The following is a 21,746-nucleotide window of genomic DNA, read 5'->3' as shown; positions in this document are numbered from 1 at the left end:
AGTAACATTTTATCCAAAATAGGACTGAATATTTGTTCTGGTTTGATTGTTCTCTTCAATCAGTTTCTTCAGGGTTTCTGGAAACTTCCTCTCCGCCCCTTCATCTGCAGGTGCTGCCTCTAACATTGTTTGAACATTACTTAGTCTAAAACTTTTTTTTAAAGTGTAAGGGTGAATTCACACTGAGTAAACGCTAGCTTATTCTGAACGTAAAACACGTTCAGAATAAGCGGCGTCTAAAGCAGCTCCATTCATTTCTATGGGAGCGGGGATACGAGCGCTCCCCATAGAAATGAATGGGCTGCTTCTTTCACTCCGTGCAGTCCCATTGAAGTGAATGGGGAGTGCCGGCGTGTACGCTCCGGCATGAGCAGAGCTTGCCATATACGCCGGCACTCCCCATTCACTTCAATGGGACTGCACGGAGTGAAAGAAGCAGACCATTCATTTCTATGGGGAGCGCTCGTATCCCCGCTCCCATAGAAATGAATGGAGCTGCTTTAGACGCCGCTTATTCTGAACGTGTTTTACGTTCAGAATAAGCTAGCGTTTACTCAGTGTGAATTCACCCTAAGTTCCTTTTTTTTTTTTTTTGCACTATTGTGTTGGAATGTGTCCTCCGACCTGCAAAATATTAAATCTGTGATGTGGAAAAACTGTGGAAAGTGTGAGGGACACCTGTATTAAAAATACTCATATACAGTCTGATACTACATTGCCAAAAATGAGACATATTAAATGGATCTTAATGGATGGAAATGTTGTACTTGCAGCTTGCAAGGGCTCTTACTTTACTGGCTCTCGTACTGGTGGACGTCGTTGTGTCAGTCTTGTGCCAACAATTATAGATGGGAAGAACAACAATGACCTGCACTTTGAATCTCGATTTGAAAGCGGTAATCTCCAGAAAGCTGTCAAAGTGTGAGTGATCTTACTGTCTGTGATAACCTGCAGATTTTGCTGCGTTTTTTTCTCTGCCAAACATAGGAGTGGGTTTAGCATATGGGAGAAATAGAAGAAGCTTCTTTTATATTGTCCCATCTCTTTTAAAGCAAAACTTGGCTATGGCAGGAAAAAAAACAACAAAATCTGCAACAAAACTGCATAAAACAGGTTCTGAGTGGGTTAAAAATAAAATGTTCCTTTCACCAGTTTTCCCCCTTGTCTCCATTTCCTGATTCAATCTTGACACACATAAAATGCTAACTGACAATGTTCTGTGTATAGCGGCCTGTGCACTCTCCCCAAACGATGATGGCAAGGCAAAGATGGATCATGCATGTTGAATTTTTGTGCACCACGCTTTTGTTCTCAAGGGAGTTAAACCTCCTCAGGTGTCTGGCAACACCTTCCTTCCCTCCTTCCAGTGACAGCAAATGCATGCTTTACAGATCTAAGCATGCATATGTATGAGGGAATCTTGAGGAATAGTTGTGAAAGTACTGTAGACTTAAAGGGGTATTCCCATCTCAAGGGTCATAGCTATACTGCTATCTTATGTAAATGGAATAGTTTTCTTACATACATTGCTTAAGCTTTGTTTGCCTTTGTTTGCCTGCTATGTGAAATTATTCCTCCCATTGTTTACACATTGTTTTCTTGGAGCTGGACCTGTCTGATCTGAGGTTTGGGGGGGGGGGGGGGGGGCTGAATGCTCTCACTGTTACCTACAGCTCTGCTGACAGGACAATCAATTCAGTAACTTGCAGTTCTCTGATAAAGCTGTGTCTATTATCTTTCTATGTAATCACAAAGATAACCAACAAAGAAAGTATACGGGATGGCACTGCTGGATATGTGAATATGAGTCCTGATGGACTGGAGGTGACTGTGAGGATTACGACCTTATATATAAAGAGCCATGGGGGTGCTCAACAACCAGAGAAAAGCACTATGAAAGTAGAACAATTGTAGAGAAATTGGAAGGGCACTCACCCACACCGAGGCTCATCTTCATAAAAGACTTCTTTTATTAAGGTAGTACATCTTTAAAAACAATTCGTGCAGGGAGGGAAAAACCGCATAGAATGGCAAGAAGGCAACAGCCGTTTCGCGCAGCTATGTGCGCTTTCTCAAGCATTTCTCAAATGCATTTTGAGGCTTGAGAAAGCGCACATAGCTGCGTGAAACGGCTGTTGCCTTCTTGCCATTCTATGCGGTTTTTCCTTCCCTGCACGAATTGTTTTTAAAGATGTACTACCTTAATAAAAGAAGTCTTTTATGAAGATGAGCCTCGGTGTGGGTGAGTGCCCTTCCAATCACAAAGATAATATTGAATCTGTTCATGTTCTGCAGCACGCAAATTTGTTTCTTTCCAATCCTGTTTGATCTTCACTTATATTAGATTTCTAGTAGTCATAATAAATAATCTCTTATGGTAACATTACTGCAATTCAGCTCCCATTAATGTCAATGGCCGAAGGTTACGTAATAAAAAGAAAACTCCCAGAAAAAACCCCTTTAATCAGAACCTATCACTAACTCCAGTACTTTACATCATATAATAGGTCCGCTGATTCAGACACATTTAGCCCGCACCGTTTCTGTAGCCCGCACCGTTTCTGAGCAATCGATACTGTTAGTTGTGGTTCCTGATATGCTATTTAGTCTCTGCACTGTCAGGATGGTGGTGGCTCTGGATCGCACCCCTGTCTGACAAGGCCCACCTGACATTACTGAGGTTAGATACCACATCAGTATTTCCCAACTATGCTGGAATCAGAAGAACGGCGTCTATTGGCAGGTGCTAAGAGCTTGAATTGGTGGAGGTGGAGAACAGTCCTCTATAAAATGGTAACAAGAAGGTTTGGCAAAATAAGCATCTCCCTAATCCATACCTCTAATTCAGCGTTATTGGGGCCTTTGTAGTGTGTCCATCTCGGGGACTAATGACATTTTTGGATTGTAGCTTTTTGAGGTGCTTTTCAAAGAAACATTTTTTGGGCTTCATGGTGTGGTTTTACCCATATGCTACCTACATTTCTTGTATTATTCATGCAGGGGGGCATATGAGTATGAATTGACGCTACGTACCGACCTTTACACCAGCAAGCACACTCAGTGGTTCTACTTCCAAGTGAAGAATACCCGGAGGGGCATTCCTTATCGCTTCACCATCACAAATCTGATGAAAAGAAACAGTCTATACAATGAAGGAATGAAGCCATTGATGTACTCTGAGCTTGATGCTGGATTGCGAGGAGAAGGATGGAGAAGAGAAGGGGGAGATATAAAGTACTACAGAAGTTCTCAAGAAGGTGCCGCTTTCTACTGCTTGACATGGACATTTGAATTCCCACATGACAATGACACGTGTTACTTTGCTCATTGCTATCCGTACACATATTCTGATCTGAATAGAGATCTTCAGAGGTGGACTTGTGATCCTGCATGTTCCCAGTATTGTAAGATCCGGGCCATGTGTAGGAGCCTGGCAGGTAATACAGTCTACTTGTTGACCATCACTTCCCCCTCTATAAACCCTGCATTGGCAGTCAGTAAGAAGGCGGTGGTGGTGACGGCAAGGGTGCATCCTGGAGAAACAAATGGCTCGTGGATGATGAAAGGCTTCCTGGACTTCATTCTCAGTGACTGCGCCGATGCTCAGCTACTCAGGGACACCTTTATCTTCAAAGTCATTCCTATGCTGAACCCTGATGGGGTCATAGTTGGAAATTACCGCTGCTCTCTTTCTGGGAGGGACCTCAATAGAAACTATAGGAGTATGTTAAAAGATTCTTTCCCATGTATATGGCACACTCGGGCGATGGTGAAAAGGTGAGTGCGTACTGAATGCTGGTCACCCATACATTATCCTCTATGCTATCTAGTCTACTTTTTCTTTACATTTTTATTGATTTTAAGGCTTAAAAAATTCTCATGTGCCAAAAATCTCATCAATTTTATATTTAAGATCCTATACTGACCTGCTCAGCACTACCACTCTCTGTTTAGTGGCCTGTAGTGAGGATGGTCCATAAATGCCCAGGTGATGGCTGCGGTCCCTCACTAGCATTGGTCCTCATGTGCACTTATACAGCATGTCAGCACAACAAGCCATTAAACAGGTGAGTGTATTTTTCTTTAAATTTTGTTTTTATTTTTGACAATTCTCAGTTTGGGCAATAAAAAAAAAGAAATAAATATCAAACAAGCTCTAAGGGTTAGTTCACACGGGGACATGGACGCTGATTTTGACAGCGGATTTCGCGGCCAAATCAGCGTCCATACAATGTCCACACTATGTGAACTGCTCCCGCCGCGACCATTGCGGTCGCGGCTTTCACCTCCGCTGTCGGCTCAAATGAATGAGCCGACATGGAGGGCGCTGCGGCTGGGCGGAAGCCGCGGCTCAGCGCGCGCGGCTTCCGCCTGAAAGATAGGTCATGTCGCTTCTTTTTCTGCTAGCGAGCTAGCAGAAAAAAAAAAGCGAGCAGTTCACATAGGGATACATTGTATGGACGCTGATTTGGCCGCGAAATCCGCTGTCAAAATCAGCGTCCATGTCCCCGTGTGAACTAGCCCTAAGTATGAAGTTCCATAAATGTATAAAAAAAGGCGTGATGGGATATTCAAGGGTGCAATTAAATTTATAGTCAGATGAAAGACATTTTTGCAAATGTAAATGATAAAAAAAAATTGCAGTTTTAAGGTTTTCATCTAACCTTCTGGATGGGGACAACCCTTTGTTTGGGTAGGTTGCCAGTAAACACAGCCATGCATGTATGTGCATTGTGTGTTTGTGGCAGGTGGTCTGCCCTCTTGTGCATTGTTCTGCTCAGCTGTTCCTGTGCACAGACTCTCTTAGGGTTCGTTCACACAGGGGGCGGTGGGGCGGATTTTGGCACCGAGAGCAACGCGGGGAGCCGTGTCACTCTCGGGTCAAAACCCGCCTGCCACGACCGTTGCGGTCGCGGTTTCTCCCTCCGGAGTCGGCTCAAATGAATGGGCCGACTCTGGAAGTTGCTGCCGCCAGACGGAAGCCATGGCTCAGCGAGCCACGGAATCCGCCTGACGAAAGGGCAGCTCACTTCTTTTTTCTGCTAGCGGCAACATGCTGCTAGTGGAAAAAAGAACGCTAGTGGTCTCCATAGACCACCATTGTATGGAGGCAGATTTTGAGGCGAAATCCGCTGTCAAAATCCGCTTCCTTGCCCCCGTGTCACCTAGCCATTATACTGTAGTTAGGAGCTTCCTCCACCAAATCTCTAGGTGTTCTCACAATTCACAGCACCCTATATAACCTATGATCTGCATGCAGACAAAAATTAAGGAGGACATGGGGTGCCATGGTGATCAGGAGCACATTGGAGCTGTCACGTACAGGCCATCTTAGCATGGTGCGGCTGTTGGGTCAATTCACTCCACTTGCCCAATCCTGCACTCACCCTTCTCTCAGGCTGCAAACTGAGCGTAAATCACATACCCACACAGTCCACGTACCCCAAATACACGCTGCCACCACCACTGATAGAGACCTCCGTCATATATACAGGTGTCTCAAGAAGGTAATGGTTCATAGAGCATACACAAAGTAACCAGAGCGTTAACACTTTAATGCCGAGATGGTTCGGTGCTACAAATATAAAAATAGTAACAAATGACACACAAGAAAAGACAGCTGTGAAGATAAAAGGGAATAAAACAGAATAATCCTTAGGATGTGGTGGATCATGAAAGGCTTGTGCAGAGGGGGCAATGGCTAGCTGAGTGAACAGAGACCCTCCAGACCAGGCTCATATAGACTGTAGTAGCCGCCTTCCTCCTACTGTTATTCATGGCACAACAAGCAACTGCCAGGCCAGAAGAAACCAGATCAAAGGGAACACAGGGCAGGTTCACAGCAGGGAACATGAGTGGCATTTCTTTCACACCATACCATATAACACACTCAGCAATACACATATCAGATACTTGTGCACCTGCAGACATATGGTTTAACAGGAGACAGGAATCAGCAATACACGTGGCCAGACATCACCCCAAAGAGATGAGCAGTCGGACACAGATCCCCTGCTCGCTGTCATCAGCCATACAGTCATATAGTAACGCATCAGTTCTCATAAAGCCATATAACTCGCTGACACAGCAGCCAGTGAGCAGTTATATACTCTGCTGAGCTCTAACCTGCAGGATACAAGATTCACGTCTCATACGCCTCTGTCTTGTTCATTTATTTCTGTCAGGCTTCTAGTGGAGAGAGAGGTTTTGTTGTATTGCGATTTTCATGGGCACAGTCGTAAGAACAATGTGTTCATGTATGGCTGTAACAACAAGGGTCCACTGGAGTCCAGGCTACATGAGAGAGTCTTCCCTCTAATGCTCAGCAAAAATGCACCGGACAAGGTAACGTGACGTTATATGCCGCTAGAAAGTAACCAACAATTGGTTTATTGATTTATTATTATCTTTTTTTTAAATTATTTTATTCTACAATCTTATATGATATAGTTTAGTATTATCTAGATTATTGTTAGGTATTATTTATTGTATTTCTGTATTATCGTTTTATTTTACTACCGTATATATATATATATATATATATATATATTTTTAATAATTGTTGAATTATTGTTAATGATCCATTGTCATCAGTTCCAGGAGAAAGGCGAGTCCCCATAGCAAGCTTTTTACTGCACGGTATAACGCCTCCTCTACTGGCCCCAAGACATTATAACACCTCTTTATTGACCCCCTACATAGTGTATTGCACCTTTATTGGCCCCCATACAGCATACTGGCCGTATTGCAGGCCCCCATGCAGTATACTATTCCCATTACAGACCTCCCATACAATAAATGTCCCTGTTACAGGCCTCCCATACAGTTAGGGCCCCTGTTATTGGCCCTTGGAAGGCTACTTTAGGTTGCTACCTACTGGATTACTGCAGAAGGTAATGGCTAATATTCATTAACCTATTCCTGCTCCTGCCCACAGCCCCTCCACTTAAGCCTCTAAGGAACAACACATATGTCCTGACACGTGAAGACAGCAATGGACAGGAGCAGGAATAGATAAAATTGGTTGTTAGCTGTGGGTGACTCTGAAGAATTTTTTATTAGCAACTTTAATGGAATTAATGGTGCTATATAAATAAATAAATAATAATAATAATAAAAACTAATATAATGTCAGAATTGTGTCCTAGTCAGTACCTTGTGTTATTAACCCCCTACTATTTTCTTCAGTTCTTTTTTAAGGGCTGTAAGTTCAAAGTGCAGAAAAGTAAAGAAGGAACGGGCCGAATTGTGATGTGGAGGCATGGCATCAGGAACAGCTATACTATGGAGTCTACCTTCGGCGGCTCTACACTTGGTCAGTAAATATTAGCTTACAATCAATATTCAGAATTTGATGTGTTGTAGCTTGTACAGATGTGTATATCGGTCGGTTGGGATGGATGATATGTTACAGAATAGCCCAGGTTAGGCTCATGTATGACAGCTAGGGCTCCACTGTTGGAATCCCACAATCCCGACAATAGGGCTAATGATTTTCCCTGGTCGTGCAGTAAGGAGGGAGTTGACTGGAGGGACTCATTATGAAATAGTTCTTTGCTCTGCCTGACTGTTTGGCTTTTCTTTTACTTATATTATAATCATTTCTATCTGATAAACCTACAGGAGATAGAAAGGGCACTCATTTTACAGCCGGAGACCTCAAGTCAATGGGCCGCCATTTCTGTGACACTCTGCTGGACTACTGTGATCCTGACAACACTAAGGTAAGATTAGAGGAAAGCATGTCTTAGCTAGAGATCCATCAAATACCAGTCGGACTCCAACAGCTTAACTGTTCTTGTTGTGTCCATCTGGTATATATCTTGTGAATATCTTTTCTCATCCAGTTCAAGGTCTGCGTGTCCGAGCTCCAGACGCTTGTGAAAGAGGAAATTAAGGAGAAATGGAAACGTCTTGGAAAACATTTTGATTCAGATGTGAATTTGGGTGACTTCTCATTATCTGACATTGAATCAAGGTGAGAACATGACATTCTACACTGCAAGCTCTCTGAATGTTTTAGATTTTCTGTTACTTTTATGTAATGTAGAATTGTCCAACGTGTGACTTCAACTGTAGTAAACCGACAACTCCTGGCGTATTTCAGAAGGTGCACTTGTCAGGGCGTACTGGTAGATGTCATGTGTTTGAGAACACTACAGTGGACCTATCAATTGCCTAGAGACTGGCCGGCTGACCATCGTGTGTATCAGGGCTTCTCCCCTTTTTCTTGGCAGCAGATGTTGGGTGAGAAAAGGATCAGGCTATTTGAGTTCAACATGCCCTTCTTTATATTCACCCATTGCCAGAGGTTTCTGGCAGCAACTTACACCCTTCTACCCATTCAGAAGACATAGATACTTGGCCAACTGTGCATTTGTATGGAAGGAGGGAGGGTCAACAAGCATTTAGCCAAAAGCTATCTAAATTGTATGATCAGCTTTAGGGGATGTTCAGAGGGCAGAAAATGAAGAGGAATTTGAGGCAGCCTTCTTTTGGCAGTCCAGCTCCCCACTGATGAATCCAATCGGTAGGGTGTCTTGGTCAGCAGACTCTGCAGCTGAATCAGCCACAGAATCCTTGGCAGGTTTCAGCAGGATACTTTTTTTTTTTTTTTTTTTTTTTTAAAGAATCAGGGTGGAATTCACTTCAAAACCAGCCCCAGTTTCCACTACATTCAGGGGTTTTCCAGCCATATAAAAATGGGAAACAGTTCTGAAGATGACCTAAAGAATTAAAATAGATTATTGTTGCCTTCACCAATCCCCCATTGCCACTGCTGTGACATTGACTGGGCCCTCATTGCACTCTAGTGGTGACATGGGATCAGTGAAGGTGAGGAAAAGCCAAGTCGTTTGCAGTCCTCCTTCTGGAAATCGTCTTGAAATCTGTCTTAACCGAGGTTTCCCAAACTTGAAGAATTGCTGAGATTCAGGATATATTCTACAGAATTCATAACATAACTTGAAATGTAAATGTACATCCCATTACAGTTGCTCCCTAGTTTTTGTGTCTACCACCTCCTCCAAGCATATTGAACAGCCTTCACTGTGTTACAGAGCACCTTGTTAGTGCAAGCGATACCTGTCATTTCTCTCTTATGTATATCGCTTTTAAATGTGGGAAAAAATAACTGATGTGGTATGCAAATTAGCTAGTTGGATCACTGGGGATGGCCTCTAGCTCTCTGGAACACTGCTCTTGCTGTTCAAACTCCCACCATCTCCTGCCCCTCCTCACCCTGTGCAGTGAGAGTTGATCCTTCCCTTGCTATTACGTCACCCATCCTAGAGCTGCATGCCCGCCCCCAGTGCACCAAATTATGCTTCATTTCCATAAGATTTCGGGTCTGATGGGTATCACTGTGACGTGCTCTATAACAAAGTGGAGATAGGGTATTATGTTTGGGGAAGGTGATAGAATGTCTTAATACCTTTGTATTGTCCAAAAATGAACTTATTACAATATGATTTTCTCTCGATTGACATACAGCACCAGTGGATCCAATAGTTCGGATTCAGACGGGCTCCCTGCACATTTACTACACATAGCAAGTAAGGTGAGCAGCTCAGTTCACATGTATTCATGGATTTCAATCACGATATGTAATTCTAGGTGGCTCAGTGGTTAGTACTGCAGCTCTGGAGTCCTGGGTTCAAATCCAACTAAGGATAACATCTGCGTGTAGTGTGTATGTTCTCCCCGTGCTTGTGTGGGTTTCCTCCCACACTCCAAAGACATCCTGGTAGGGAAAAAAATAAGTAATTCTCAGCCTCGCATCACAACAATCAAGTTGATTTTGTGGCTAGCTGTGTCTCCTGCGGTGGTGCTATCATATGCTTTCATGAAGTATGACATGATTATTTCATTTGGTACACCCTAAAAGTTCAATGAAAGAGACAATTACATCAACACAGACAGTGACCTGAAGGGGAGACATATAATACATCAAAGAACCCCCTAAATCCCCAACAAGAGAAGGCAAGAGTATAATGGGGGATAACTATATCTTAGGGTGTCTAAAATAACCTATCACAAAAGATTATACCAAATCTGTGCAAAGATACTTGATACTAGTACTACTAATAATAATGCTGCCATGCTAGGATACAGGGAAGAGCTAAAAAATAGAGGGGTCCCCTAGAGCCACCTGGGTAGTGCAAATAATAGCACAAGCACAGTACGGTCACAAAAAACCCCTCAAACAGAATATAAAGTAAGTAGCAGTGAAATACTGCAATACTTGCAAATAAGCATACGAGCAATGCACAATCAGTATAACAATGACAGATAAACATACCATGTGCCTAAAGGAATAAAGGTCAACCACAACTATAATAAAGGGTTAACCAACTTTAAAAATGATATGAAAATCCCCAAAAGAAACAGCAACACAAACGGCTGTAGGAACAACCTTAAAAAGGCAGCCAAAGAGTTAGGCCTCATGTACACTACCAAATGTGCAAGCCAAGGGATGGCATTTTTTAACAGAAGGTACTGGGATCACACTCAGATGACATCCAAGGGTTATGTGGCTGCCTTCCATCCTACATTGACTACAATTGGAGGGCTCCATCCTGTTCCAGGATATGATATTGTCTACAATTATCTGATCAAAGCCCCATAGCCTGGTATAAGCTTACGTATCATTTCTGAGCCCCTGAATGGACAGCCCGTTTAAGACCCCCTACCACCTCAGTCCCCACAAGGAGGATCGGCACCTTCTAAGAGCTCTCTCAATTCTTCTCAACAAGTTAACAGAGTTATAGAGGTTATATCCTGTGGTATATAGTAATATTTTAGTTGTAAATTGAGTTGCATCATTTCCATCTGTTCCACCTACATGGATTTCAGTTATATTATTGCGCCTAAAGTTGGTAGAAGTTACAATGCAAGACCCCTAGTCTGGATGCTCAAGAAAGTTCTTTCCTATGGGAGAATTGTGTACCCTAATGCACCAGTTTCCCTAGTCATGAGAGTATAGCCATTTACTCCAACCTGCAATGATGACACTGTTGTAGTTGGCATCAGTATATGACAGCCCGTGTCTACATCTATATTCTGCAGACCTATGGCCTAGCACAACATGAGCAGACATTTTGTTTTCATTAATAGTAACCTGCTTTATTTTCTCTGATCAGTTTTGTCAGAAGAAGAAGCGACTGCGTTCTCGTAAGGAAAGGAACCACATGTATAAGAAGCGCAGTTCCAAACACAAGCTGAAATCACATGACAATACGGTAAATGCTCTACGGTATTCTAGGTAGTGAAGGTATCAAATAATCTAGTAGATAACACAATCCCATCCACTGGTGCCTATATACTGCGTATTATACTTGTTTTATTCTTAAAGAGGCTTTCTAGACCTTTCATATTGAAGGCCCATCTTTAGGAGACATCATCAGTATCTGGTTGGGGGAGGGGTCTGACAACTGCTTTTGCTTCTCAGGCCAGTGATGTCACCTTTCTTTATAGAATTGGTTGATGACTTTCTCTCTTGGGAGTTCCAAGCTCCTCGGACTTTGGCTTCCCCACCCCAATAGGGAACTATTGACAGCCCTTGAGGCTTGAGGGCTGCGGTCATAGAAGAGTCCACCATTGTGAAAGTGTAAGGTGCTAAAGAAATTCCGAAACAGAGGGCTGTGAACTGAAGGTGTCTTCTTCAGCCTCCTATGTGAACTGTAATCTTCAAGAATTTCAAGTGAGGAGGATAAATTAGAATATGATGGTAACCATCTTTTAGGTCTAACATGACCATTCAGTTGCCAAGCTCTAGAATCGAAATTACAGACCGTATATTCTCCATCTAAAAAATGCTAGTTGAGGGCAGGTCTATATCATTCTGCAATCCCCAGATGGCTCTGATAGGACATGTTTCTGAAGATGCTATCTGATAGAACTCTCTAAGGGCTAGTTGACATGGAGTTTTTTGCAGGCAGATTTTGACGCGGAATGTGCCTCAAAATCCGCCTGCAAAAAAAAAGGCTCCCATTGACTTCAATGGGAGCCACACGCTTTTTTTTCCCCGCTAGCATTTTTTTTTTTTTGCACTAGCAGGAAAAAGAAGTGATATGTCTCTTCTTCCCGTGGATTCTGCGGCTGAGACAGCCACAGCGTCCGTGGCGTTCAACACCATTCAGCCTGGGATACTGAGGGACCAGTTGGACCTTGTTGGAGTGGACCACCACCTGTCCAACTTGATCCTAGACTACCTCATAAACTGCCCTCAGTATGTGAGAGCCCGGGACTGTATGTTTGACACTGTGATCTGTAGTATGGGGGCACCACAAAGTCCAGCTCTTGCCCGTGGTCACACTGTACACTGCTGACTTTTAGGCACAACTCCTCCAGCTGTCACTTACAGAAGTCCTCCGATGTCTTTACAATAGTCGCCTCACCACAGACGGGGGTGACAGCGAGTACAGAGACTTATACCTTTTGTGGACTAGTGCCAGCGGAACCACCTCAGGATTAATGCTGGGAAGACCAAGGAGTTGGTGGTGGACTTTAGTAAGCGGAGAAGTGCCCCCCGAATCTGGTGGAGATCCAGGGGTTTGGGCAGTGAGATAGTCAGGACCTATAAGTACCTGGGTGTGCTCCCCAATAATAAGCTGGACGGGGCCGATCACCTGGATGTGCTGCTGCACAGTAAGGGCCACAGCAGGCTCTACCTGCTCAGGAGGCTGAGGGCCTTCGGAGTCCAGGGGACACTTCTTAGGGCCTTCGGAGTCCAGGGGACACTTCTTACAGCCTTTTTCAACTCTGTGGTTGCTTCAGCCATCTTTTTCGGTGTGGCCTCCTGGGGTAGCAGTATATCAACCAGGGACAGAAATAGACTTGTCAGGCTGATCAGGAGGGCCAGCTCTGTCCTGGGGAGCCCCTTGGACTCAGTACAGGTGGTGGGTGACAGAAGGATACTGTCCGTGGTGACCTCCATGCTGGAGAACAAATCCCACCCCATGTATGGGACCTTGATGGGACTTGGCAGCACTGTAAGTGACCGTCTGCTTCACCCCAAGTGTGAGAAGGGGCTATCGCAGGTCCTTCCTTCCAACTGCAGTCAGGCTGTATAATCAACATCAGACCGAGCGGAGACACTCTGTACAGAGAACTAAGTGACCCTGAAGTCTTCCTTCTTTCATCTCTTACTTTGCTGCTACGGACTCCTATTATATCTTCTCTTCTCAGCTTATGTGTCTCCTTCTGTAATATATTCCTGTGTATTATCCTGTATCTGTATTACTAGGCTGCTGTAACATACTGAGTATCCGCACTGTGGGACTAGTAAAGGATTATCTTATCTTATCTTCAAACTTCTAATTGGCCATTAGACATTCCATTGTCCTGTTAGTGCCCATCATTGTGCTGCTATAGAAAGAAGGCAAAGAACACTTGTCTTGTGTCTGCTCTATCTTCTCCTACATCTTCAGTCCATAAAATCATTGTGTCATGTGATCACTTCATTTTGAGCTTTATTGCATTTCTCCTAGGACAATACTGAACCAGCTAACCCAACAACCCAATCCAACCCAATAAAGAGCTCTGGTAAAGCAGATGCAGAAAAAAGAAACCAGAAGGTAAGTGATGAGGCCGAAACGTGTAATGGCAAATTAAAGGGGCTCTCCTATAAACAATATTTATTACCTATCCATAGGTTAGGGGAAAAGTGTCTGACTGCTGGGACCTCCAAATATCATAAGATTGGAGGAGTAATGGGCATACATGACTTTTGTTGTATTCACCTCCATAGGACTACTGAAGATAACAGACAACAGTGTTCTGTTATTCCTGTAAAAGTGAATGGAGCCGTGGTCATGAATCTGCTTTTCATTTCTATAGGGTGCCCCTGTCTCACCAGTCCCAACCCCTCTGATCAGACACTTATCCTGTTTCTTCTGTCTTGTTAGTTGGAAAATGCTTTGAAGCGATTCACCATTTTTGCTTGTGGTTTTGTAAAAAGCAGCAGCACTCTTCCCCTTGGGCTGTATCTAGTATTGCAGAGTAGCAGCTTTCACACGACTAGTTTTAGTGTAATAACAGACAGGGCTCATGGGTTAGAGAGATGCTGTTACTTCTGACACTTAGTATCCTACACAACCCCTTATACACTTAGTTGACTTTCCCAGGATGCTGAAGGTCATCGCAGCACAAACTTAGGCATGTCGGTGGACTAGGCCTCATCAGTGACCAGCAGCAGGTGGGCAATTGGGCCCAAAGCAACAGCTGTTATACAAGAAAGGGTTGGAAACTCTACTGCAGCCATTATTCTACTTACATGATGTGCAGCATGAATTTTACCCTAAATTCAGTTTGTAAGTTTGCAGTTTTTATATTTCTTTTTCTTAGACCAAATCCCATGAAAGCTCCTTATCACAGTCTGATGTGCGCACATCTACAGTGCAAGGTAAGAAAAAACAGAAACTGACTCCTTCTGAAAGTGACTGTAGGTACCAAACATATTCTTCTTCACCAGAAAAACCCATCGTTCCCTACTGCTGCAAGCCAGAGTCCGTCTCTGTGAAGACCCAGCTGATCAGCAGACTCCCAACCTCCTTTGTTGGTGAGTCATTTGCTCTGCCCGTATGTGCCAGGTACCTGTGAGGTCTCGTATGGTGACCAAGATATAGATTACTATGCAAAATGTACAGAATGTCTTTTCTTATCCTTCAGGAGACTTCTCCACCATTAACCATGTCTGTCCTCGTCATGCTACAGTGAAGTCCCGTGAGCCTGCTGGTGGAAATCGTCTTCCTCTCATTATAACGGTGATTGAGCGAGCCAGCTTACCCCCATTCTCGAAAGACTCCTCCCCTATCAAACAGCACCCTCCACCTTTCCACACCATGCTTGATCACAGCAGTGACCGAAGCCATGTATCTGATCATGTTCTGAAACGAGGTATTCACTTTTTCTGATGAATGAAATCTTTTGACTTGGATGGCAGTAAGGCTAAAAGAGATTGTTGAGAATTAAAAGAGCATGGCATCTTGTTTCCAAAACCAGGATCACCTATCAGTGGGATTTGTCTGGCATTGCAGCTCAGCGACATTAATATCACTAGTGCTGATCTTGAATAAGACATGCAACCTGGGTATAGGTGTGATGTTGATTTGCAAAGGGCAGCCATGTTTTTGTAGTCCTGGACAACCCCTTTAAGACAGAACACATTTTACTAGTTCACCTCTATGATATATCCACACACCCAACACATAAGTCCTCGTTCTAGGTTAGCACATGGATACTTCAGTGTTTTCTTATAAGTGAAAAAGTTGTGGGTATGTGCAAGAATTTGCAAAACCTCCCTGTAAGTGAACATTGAGGTTTCCAGCGTGTCTATTAGCATTGTTGTGTGGTCCCGTCTTTACTAGAGATGAGCGAACAGTAAAATATTCGTTATTCGTTTCGAATAGCCGCTCAATATTCGACTATTCGAACGAATATCGAACCCTATTATAGTCTATTGGGAAAAATTCTTTGTTTCAGGGGAACCCACCATTCGACTCAGGAAGGTCACCAATTCCACTATCACACCTCAGCAAATGATGACAACACCTCTGCAATGCAACTGGGACAGCAGGGGAAGCATGTCTGGGGGCATCTAACAAGCCCAAGTCACTGTTTTACCCCAACATCACAGTCTAACAACTACACACTTTCCACACTCAAAAAAAACCTCTATCAAAGTGGGAAAATACCTGGAAACCTTCTTTACTCCCCAAATGGAGGGACAGAAACCCAAATTTAAGCTAAAGAAACATTAACAAGCACCCCTTTAAATCACGTTCCCCATGACAACTACAGATGGAAAAGGCAATGGGAAATCCAACAGTCCCCACCCTGACCTGTCATTGTGGATGTGTGTGTGATGTGGTAAGACCTTCCAAAATTCACTTTTAGGGCCCTTATCATGAGCCCTTCCAAATTAAGTTAGAGGCCCTTAATCTGAGCTCCCAGCAGAGATTGAGGCCCTTCAGGTGACTTCAGCCTCTACCTGCAGAGTTTCAGGCCCTTTAACTTAGTTCAGCCTTGCACCAGCAGAGTTTTTTGCCCTTTGGGTGAGTTGAGCCTTGCACCAGCAGAGTGTTAGCCCCTTTAAAATTGTTAGCCCCTAAAACGGTGGTTCCAGAACCATCACTCTCATTGTGTAGGATTGATGCAGTGGATTGGACTGAGAACCCAGACATTGACCTTGATTTGGATTGGGAAATTGATAACATTTTGGCATCAAGTCCTGGGTGTAACTTTTATTTAGAGTATCCAAAGGTGGAGAATTGGCTGCAGCCACTACTAGCGGTAATGGTCCTCTAATATCGGACTCTACATTACCCCTACAGGGTTCTGATCAGGTGTTAATAGTCCAAACAACATGCTCCAGTACTTTACATGTAGATCAGAAACCACTTTCCCTTCCAACACCATATTTAACCAAGCTTCACCATCATCATGCTGCTGAGGTGGAGCCACTAAAGGAAAACTTGACTTCAAAGGCCTGTCCTGGAGCTGCGACTGAGCCAAATCTAAACACAGAGTCCTTTGGAATGGAACAAAATTCACCAGCAGTGTTTTTGTCCCTTAGGGTGAGTTGAGCGGAGCCGGTGGCATCATCATGGATAAGCACAGCCGGCTGTCAGCTGACAGTGCTGACCGGCTGACTTTCATCAAAATGAACAGCCAATGGATAGACCCATCATTTACATGTCAGTTACATGACAAATTTAGTGCGGTTTGCACACTTTGCAAGTCTAAACTGAGTCGGGGCTCTGAAAAGAGCAACCTTACCACCTTTTGCGTGCACTGTCATTTGGAAGGCAAGCCCTGGGCTCAGTGGGAGAGAGGAAACGCAGGACAATCGTCGCCCAGCGTTGCCGACACTGCCTCTTCCACTGTTTACAGTGCTGGTGCTGTAGTCCAGATCACCAGCCTGGACACCTACACATCTGTCTCTGACACATTGGGGAGTTCACCCTCATCTGCCCTTTTGGCCTGCACCATCATGCGCCTCTTCCCAGCCACTCCCCATCTCCCAGGCGTTTCATTGCAAGCAGAAGTACAGCGCAAGCCACCCACATGCCCAAGCCTTTAACGGCCTCATCTAAAAACTGCTGGCCGTGGAGATGTTTGGCATTTATGCTTCTGGATACCCAGGCCTTCCGTCAGCAGATGGCAGCTGGGGCACCTCCCTATGCTGGGCCTAGCCATTACTACTTCTCTTGGTGTGCTGTCCCCGCCTTGTGCCTGCACGTGTCCCATAACATCAGTGGTGCCCATAGTTCTGCGCTTTGCTGCAAGGTCCACTTGACCACCGACGCATCGACAAGCATCTGCGGTCAGGGATGCTGCTTATCTTTAATGACAGGCTGGGTGAATGTAGTGGAATCTGGGCCCGGGTGCAAACAGGGGTGGCCTATCGCGTCTCCCAGCCCAAAATTCATGGCAGGGGTTCTCTGAAAGCCTACTCCTGCGCTGCAACCTCGAGCCTAACTATGAGCTGGAAACACTGTAACACTGGCGTCGGGAGATGTCAGCAGGACGTGCTGAAGCTCATCAGCTTGGGGGACAGACATCACACTGCCTCCGATGAAATGGCAATATGGTTTTCCCCGCTGTACCTGGGCCCAGGCATGTTTGCGTATGTGATAATGGCCTGAACCTGGTAGCAGATCTGGAGCTTGCCAGACTCAAACACGGTCCACACATGGCCCACTTTTTCAACTTGTTGGTGCAAAGGTTCTTTGAAACCTACACCATTGTGCCTGATATACTGGTCAAAGTGCAGCCATTTTCGTAAGTGAAAAGTAGCCTCTGCTAGGCTGAAAACATTCAGAGCACACTCCTCTCATCTTCGCACCATTGGCTGGCGGAGGAAGACGAGGGGGATAAAGTGGCATTTCATGTCTCTGTCCCACACAAGGCTTGAGGGTGAAGTTCAGTGCATCCCATTGCTTCAGCACGGATGGTGAAAATGGAGGAAATGGAGAGTGACCCTTACAGTTGGGGCAGCAAAGTCATGCCAAGTAACACATTGGCACACATGGCTGACTTCATGTTGGGTTGCTTTTCAAGAGACAAAGGCATAGTTCACATCATGGAGAGCAAACAATACTGGATTGAACAAAAAATTGGATAGAGCTAATATAGCGTAACTGAATTGCTGTGTCTCCCACTTAGCTTTGGTGGTAGACTCTTAAAAATTGGATTCAGCGTACATAGCCTGATTGAATTTCTGTCTCTCCCACCTAGGTTTTGGGGTTACACACCCTGGATATCTGGATTGAGCGTATATAGCCTGACTGAATTTCTGTCTCTCCCACCTAGGTTTTGGGGGTACACACCCTGGATATCTGGATTGAGCGTGCATAGCCGGACCTAATTGCTTTGTATCCCTGTTTTGGGGTTACACAGCCTGAAAAGCTGGTTTGCATGTATATATAGCAAGAACTAACTGCTCTGTATTCCTGCTATTTTGTGGGGGACACCCTGAAGAAAAGCTGGTTTGCACTTATATAGCCAGTTCTAACTGCTCTGTATTCCCACTAGTTGGTGGGGGGACACCGCAAATAAAAGCTAGTTGGAATCCAATATATCAAGAAGTAACTTCTGTGGATTCCTGCTATTTTTTGGGGGGACACCCCTGAGAAAAGCTGGTTGGTATGTATATAGCAAGAAGTAACTGCTGTGGATTCCTGCTATTCTTGGGGGGGACACCCCTAATAAAAGCTGGTTTTAACGTGTGTGTATATATATATATATATATATATATATATATATATATATATATATATATATATCCTATTAATATTATAAATGTGAAAGTTTGTGAGTTTGGATGTTTGTGGGTTTGTGTGTTCGGATGTTTGTTAGTCAATCACGCAAAACCCGCTCGACCGATTTGGCTGAAATTTTCCACAAACATAGTTAATACACCCCATTGCGCAATAGGCTACTTTTCGTCACAATAGCGCACATACGTTTTTCCCAGGACCCCCACAAAACCCAAACTCACACCACCATCTCTGCAATCTCACACACTTTGGACCATAGCAAGCCACACAATTCATATTGCCCTCTGCAGCCTCGCCCCTAACCCCACACAATCACATATACATATACAGTCCTATGAAAAAGTTTGGGCACCCCTATTAATCTTAATCATTTTTAGTTCTAAATATTTTGGTGTTTGCAGCAGCCATTTCAGTTTGATATATCTAATAACTGATGGACACAGTAATATTTCAGGATTGAAATGAGGTTTATTGTACTAACAGAAAATGTGCAATATGCATAAGGCCGGGTTCACACGGAGTTACGTGCCGCGAGATTTGGCACGTAGACGCCGCGTGACCCTTTGCGTGCCGTACACGCTCCCATTCATTTCAATGGGAGCGGGGAGCGTATGCGCCGCGCTAGTTTGCGGCCGTGAATAAATGCACGGCCGCAAACTAGCGCGGCGCATACGCTCCCCGCTCCCATTGAAATGAATGGGAGCGTGTACGGCACGCAAAGGGTCACGCGGCGTCTACGTGCCAAATCTCGCGGCACGTAACTCCGTGTGAACCCGGCCTTAAACCAAAATTTGACCGGTGCAAAAATATGGGCACCTCAACAGAAAAGTGACATTAATATTTAGTAGATCCTCCTTTTGCAAAGATAACAGCCTCTAGTCGCTTCCTGTAGCTTTTAATCAGTTCCTGGATCCTGGATGAAGGTATTTTGGACCATTTCTTTCTACAAAACAATTCAAGTTCAGTTAAGTTTGATGGTCGCTGAACATGGACAGCCCGCTCTCAAATGATCTGAAAACAAAGATTGTTCAACATAGTTGTTCAGGGGAAGGATACAAAACGTTGTCTCAGAGATTTAACCTGTCAGTTTCCACTGTGAGGAACATAGTAAGGAAATGGAAGACCACAGGGACAGTTCTTGTTAAGCCCAGAAGTGGCAGGCCAAGAAAAATATCAGAAAGGCAGAGAAGAAGAATGGTGAGAAGAGTCAAGGACAATCCACAGACACCTCCAAAGAGCTGCAGCATCATCTTGCTGCAGATGGTGTCACTGTGCATCGGTCAACTATACAGCGCACTTTGCACAAATAGAAGCTGTATGGGAGAGTGATGAGAAAGAAGCCGTTTCTGCACGTACGCCACAAATAGAGTTGCCTGAGGTATGAAAAAGCACATTTGGACAAGGCAGCTTCATTTTGGAAACAAAAATTGAGTTGTTTGGTTATAAAAAAAGGCGTTATGCATGGCGTCCAAAAAGAAACAGCATTCCAAGAAAAACACATGCTGCCCACTGTAAAATTTGGTGGAGGTTCCATCATGCTTTGGGGCTGTGTGGCCAATGCCGGCATCGGGAATCTTGTTAAAGTTGAGGGTCGCATGGATTCCACTCAGTATCAGCAGATTCTTGAGAATAATGTTCAAGAATCAGTGACGAAGTTGATGTTACGCCGGGGATGGATATTTCAGCAAGACAATGATCCAAAACACCGCTCCAAATCCTCAGGCATTCATGCAGAGGAACAATTACAATGTTCTGGAATGGCCATCCCAGTCCCCAGACCTGAATATCATTGAACATCTGTGGGATGATTGGAAGCGGGCTGTCCATGCTCGGCGACCATCAAACTTAACTGAACTTGAATTGTTTGTCCAAAATACCTTTATCCAGGATCCAGGAACTGATTAAAATCTACAGGAAGCGACTAGAGGCTGTTATCTTTGCAAAAGGAGGATGTACTAAATATTAATGTCACTTTTCTGTTGAGGTGCCCATACTTTTGCACCGGTCAAATTTTGGTTTAATGCATATTGCACATTTTCTGTTAGTACAATAAACCTCATTTCAATCCTGAAATATTACTGTGTCCATCAGTTATTAGATATATCAAACTGAAATGGCTGCTGCAAACACCAAAATATTTAGAACTAAAAATGATTAAGATTAATAGGGGTGCCCAAACTTTTTCATAGGACTGTACTTTACCACTTTGCCCCTCACCTTACCGATACTCCAGGAGGCGCTCTTTAACGCTCCGGAGCAGCCATGTTTGCCGACCCCCACCGCTCTGACAATCCGTGACACCGCCCACCCATGTCAATACCCCTAGGAGGTCTAATAAATGCAAAAAAAAAAAGTTTAAAAAAAGTAAAAAAAATATTAAAAACAAAAAAAAAGGATTAAAAATTCAAATCACCCCCCTTTCCCTAGAACACATATAAAAATAGTTAAAAACTGTGAAACACATACATGTTAGGTATCCCCGCGTCCAAAATCGCCTGCTCTACAAAGCTATACAAATATTTTTCCTGTTCGGTAAACGCCGTAGCGGGAAAAATGGTCAAAAGTGCCAAACCGCCATTTTTTCACTGTTTTGATTCTGATAAAAATTTGAATAAAAAGTGATCAAAGCAATAACATTTCCTGAAAATGGTAGAACTACAAAGTACACCCAGTCCCGCAAAAAAAGACGCCCTATACATCCCCGTACACGCATGTATAAAAAAGTTACGGCTGTCAGAATATGGCGACTTTTCAAAAAATAATTTTTTAACAGTTTTGGATTTGTTTTTAAGGGGTCAAAATGTAACTAAAACCATATAAATTTGGTATCCCCGGAATCGTAACGAAACACAGAATACAGGGGACATGTCATTTTGGTTGCACAGTGAACGCCGTAAAACCAAAGCCCGTAAGAAAGTCGCAGAAATGCATTTTTTCTTGAAATCCACCCCATTTTGAATTTTT

The 21,746-nt window shown here is 43.9% G+C and overlaps 1 protein-coding gene across 1 annotated transcript in view; it reads left to right on the top strand.

The window, feature by feature from the left end:
- The window catches only part of AGBL2 (AGBL carboxypeptidase 2), a 40,468-nt gene that overhangs the window by 9,278 nt on the left and 9,444 nt on the right, over positions 1–21,746 (top strand). The window contains exons 6-17 of the mRNA XM_075283328.1: positions 774–921; positions 3,001–3,777; positions 6,186–6,345; positions 7,189–7,315; positions 7,624–7,724; positions 7,848–7,978; positions 9,493–9,559; positions 11,142–11,240; positions 13,491–13,577; positions 14,347–14,404; positions 14,474–14,560; positions 14,671–14,898. Coding sequence (XP_075139429.1) covers positions 774–921; positions 3,001–3,777; positions 6,186–6,345; positions 7,189–7,315; positions 7,624–7,724; positions 7,848–7,978; positions 9,493–9,559; positions 11,142–11,240; positions 13,491–13,577; positions 14,347–14,404; positions 14,474–14,560; positions 14,671–14,898 — 2,070 coding nt within the window. The remainder of the gene's footprint in view (positions 1–773; positions 922–3,000; positions 3,778–6,185; positions 6,346–7,188; positions 7,316–7,623; positions 7,725–7,847; positions 7,979–9,492; positions 9,560–11,141; positions 11,241–13,490; positions 13,578–14,346; positions 14,405–14,473; positions 14,561–14,670; positions 14,899–21,746) is intronic.

The sequence above is a fragment of the Leptodactylus fuscus genome, chromosome 7 (genome assembly GCF_031893055.1).
Source record: "Leptodactylus fuscus isolate aLepFus1 chromosome 7, aLepFus1.hap2, whole genome shotgun sequence".
In the NCBI taxonomy this organism is placed as follows: domain Eukaryota; kingdom Metazoa; phylum Chordata; class Amphibia; order Anura; family Leptodactylidae; genus Leptodactylus; species Leptodactylus fuscus.
The sequence above is the reverse complement of the archived record's forward strand: the minus strand, read 5'-3'. Positions and strand labels throughout refer to the sequence as shown.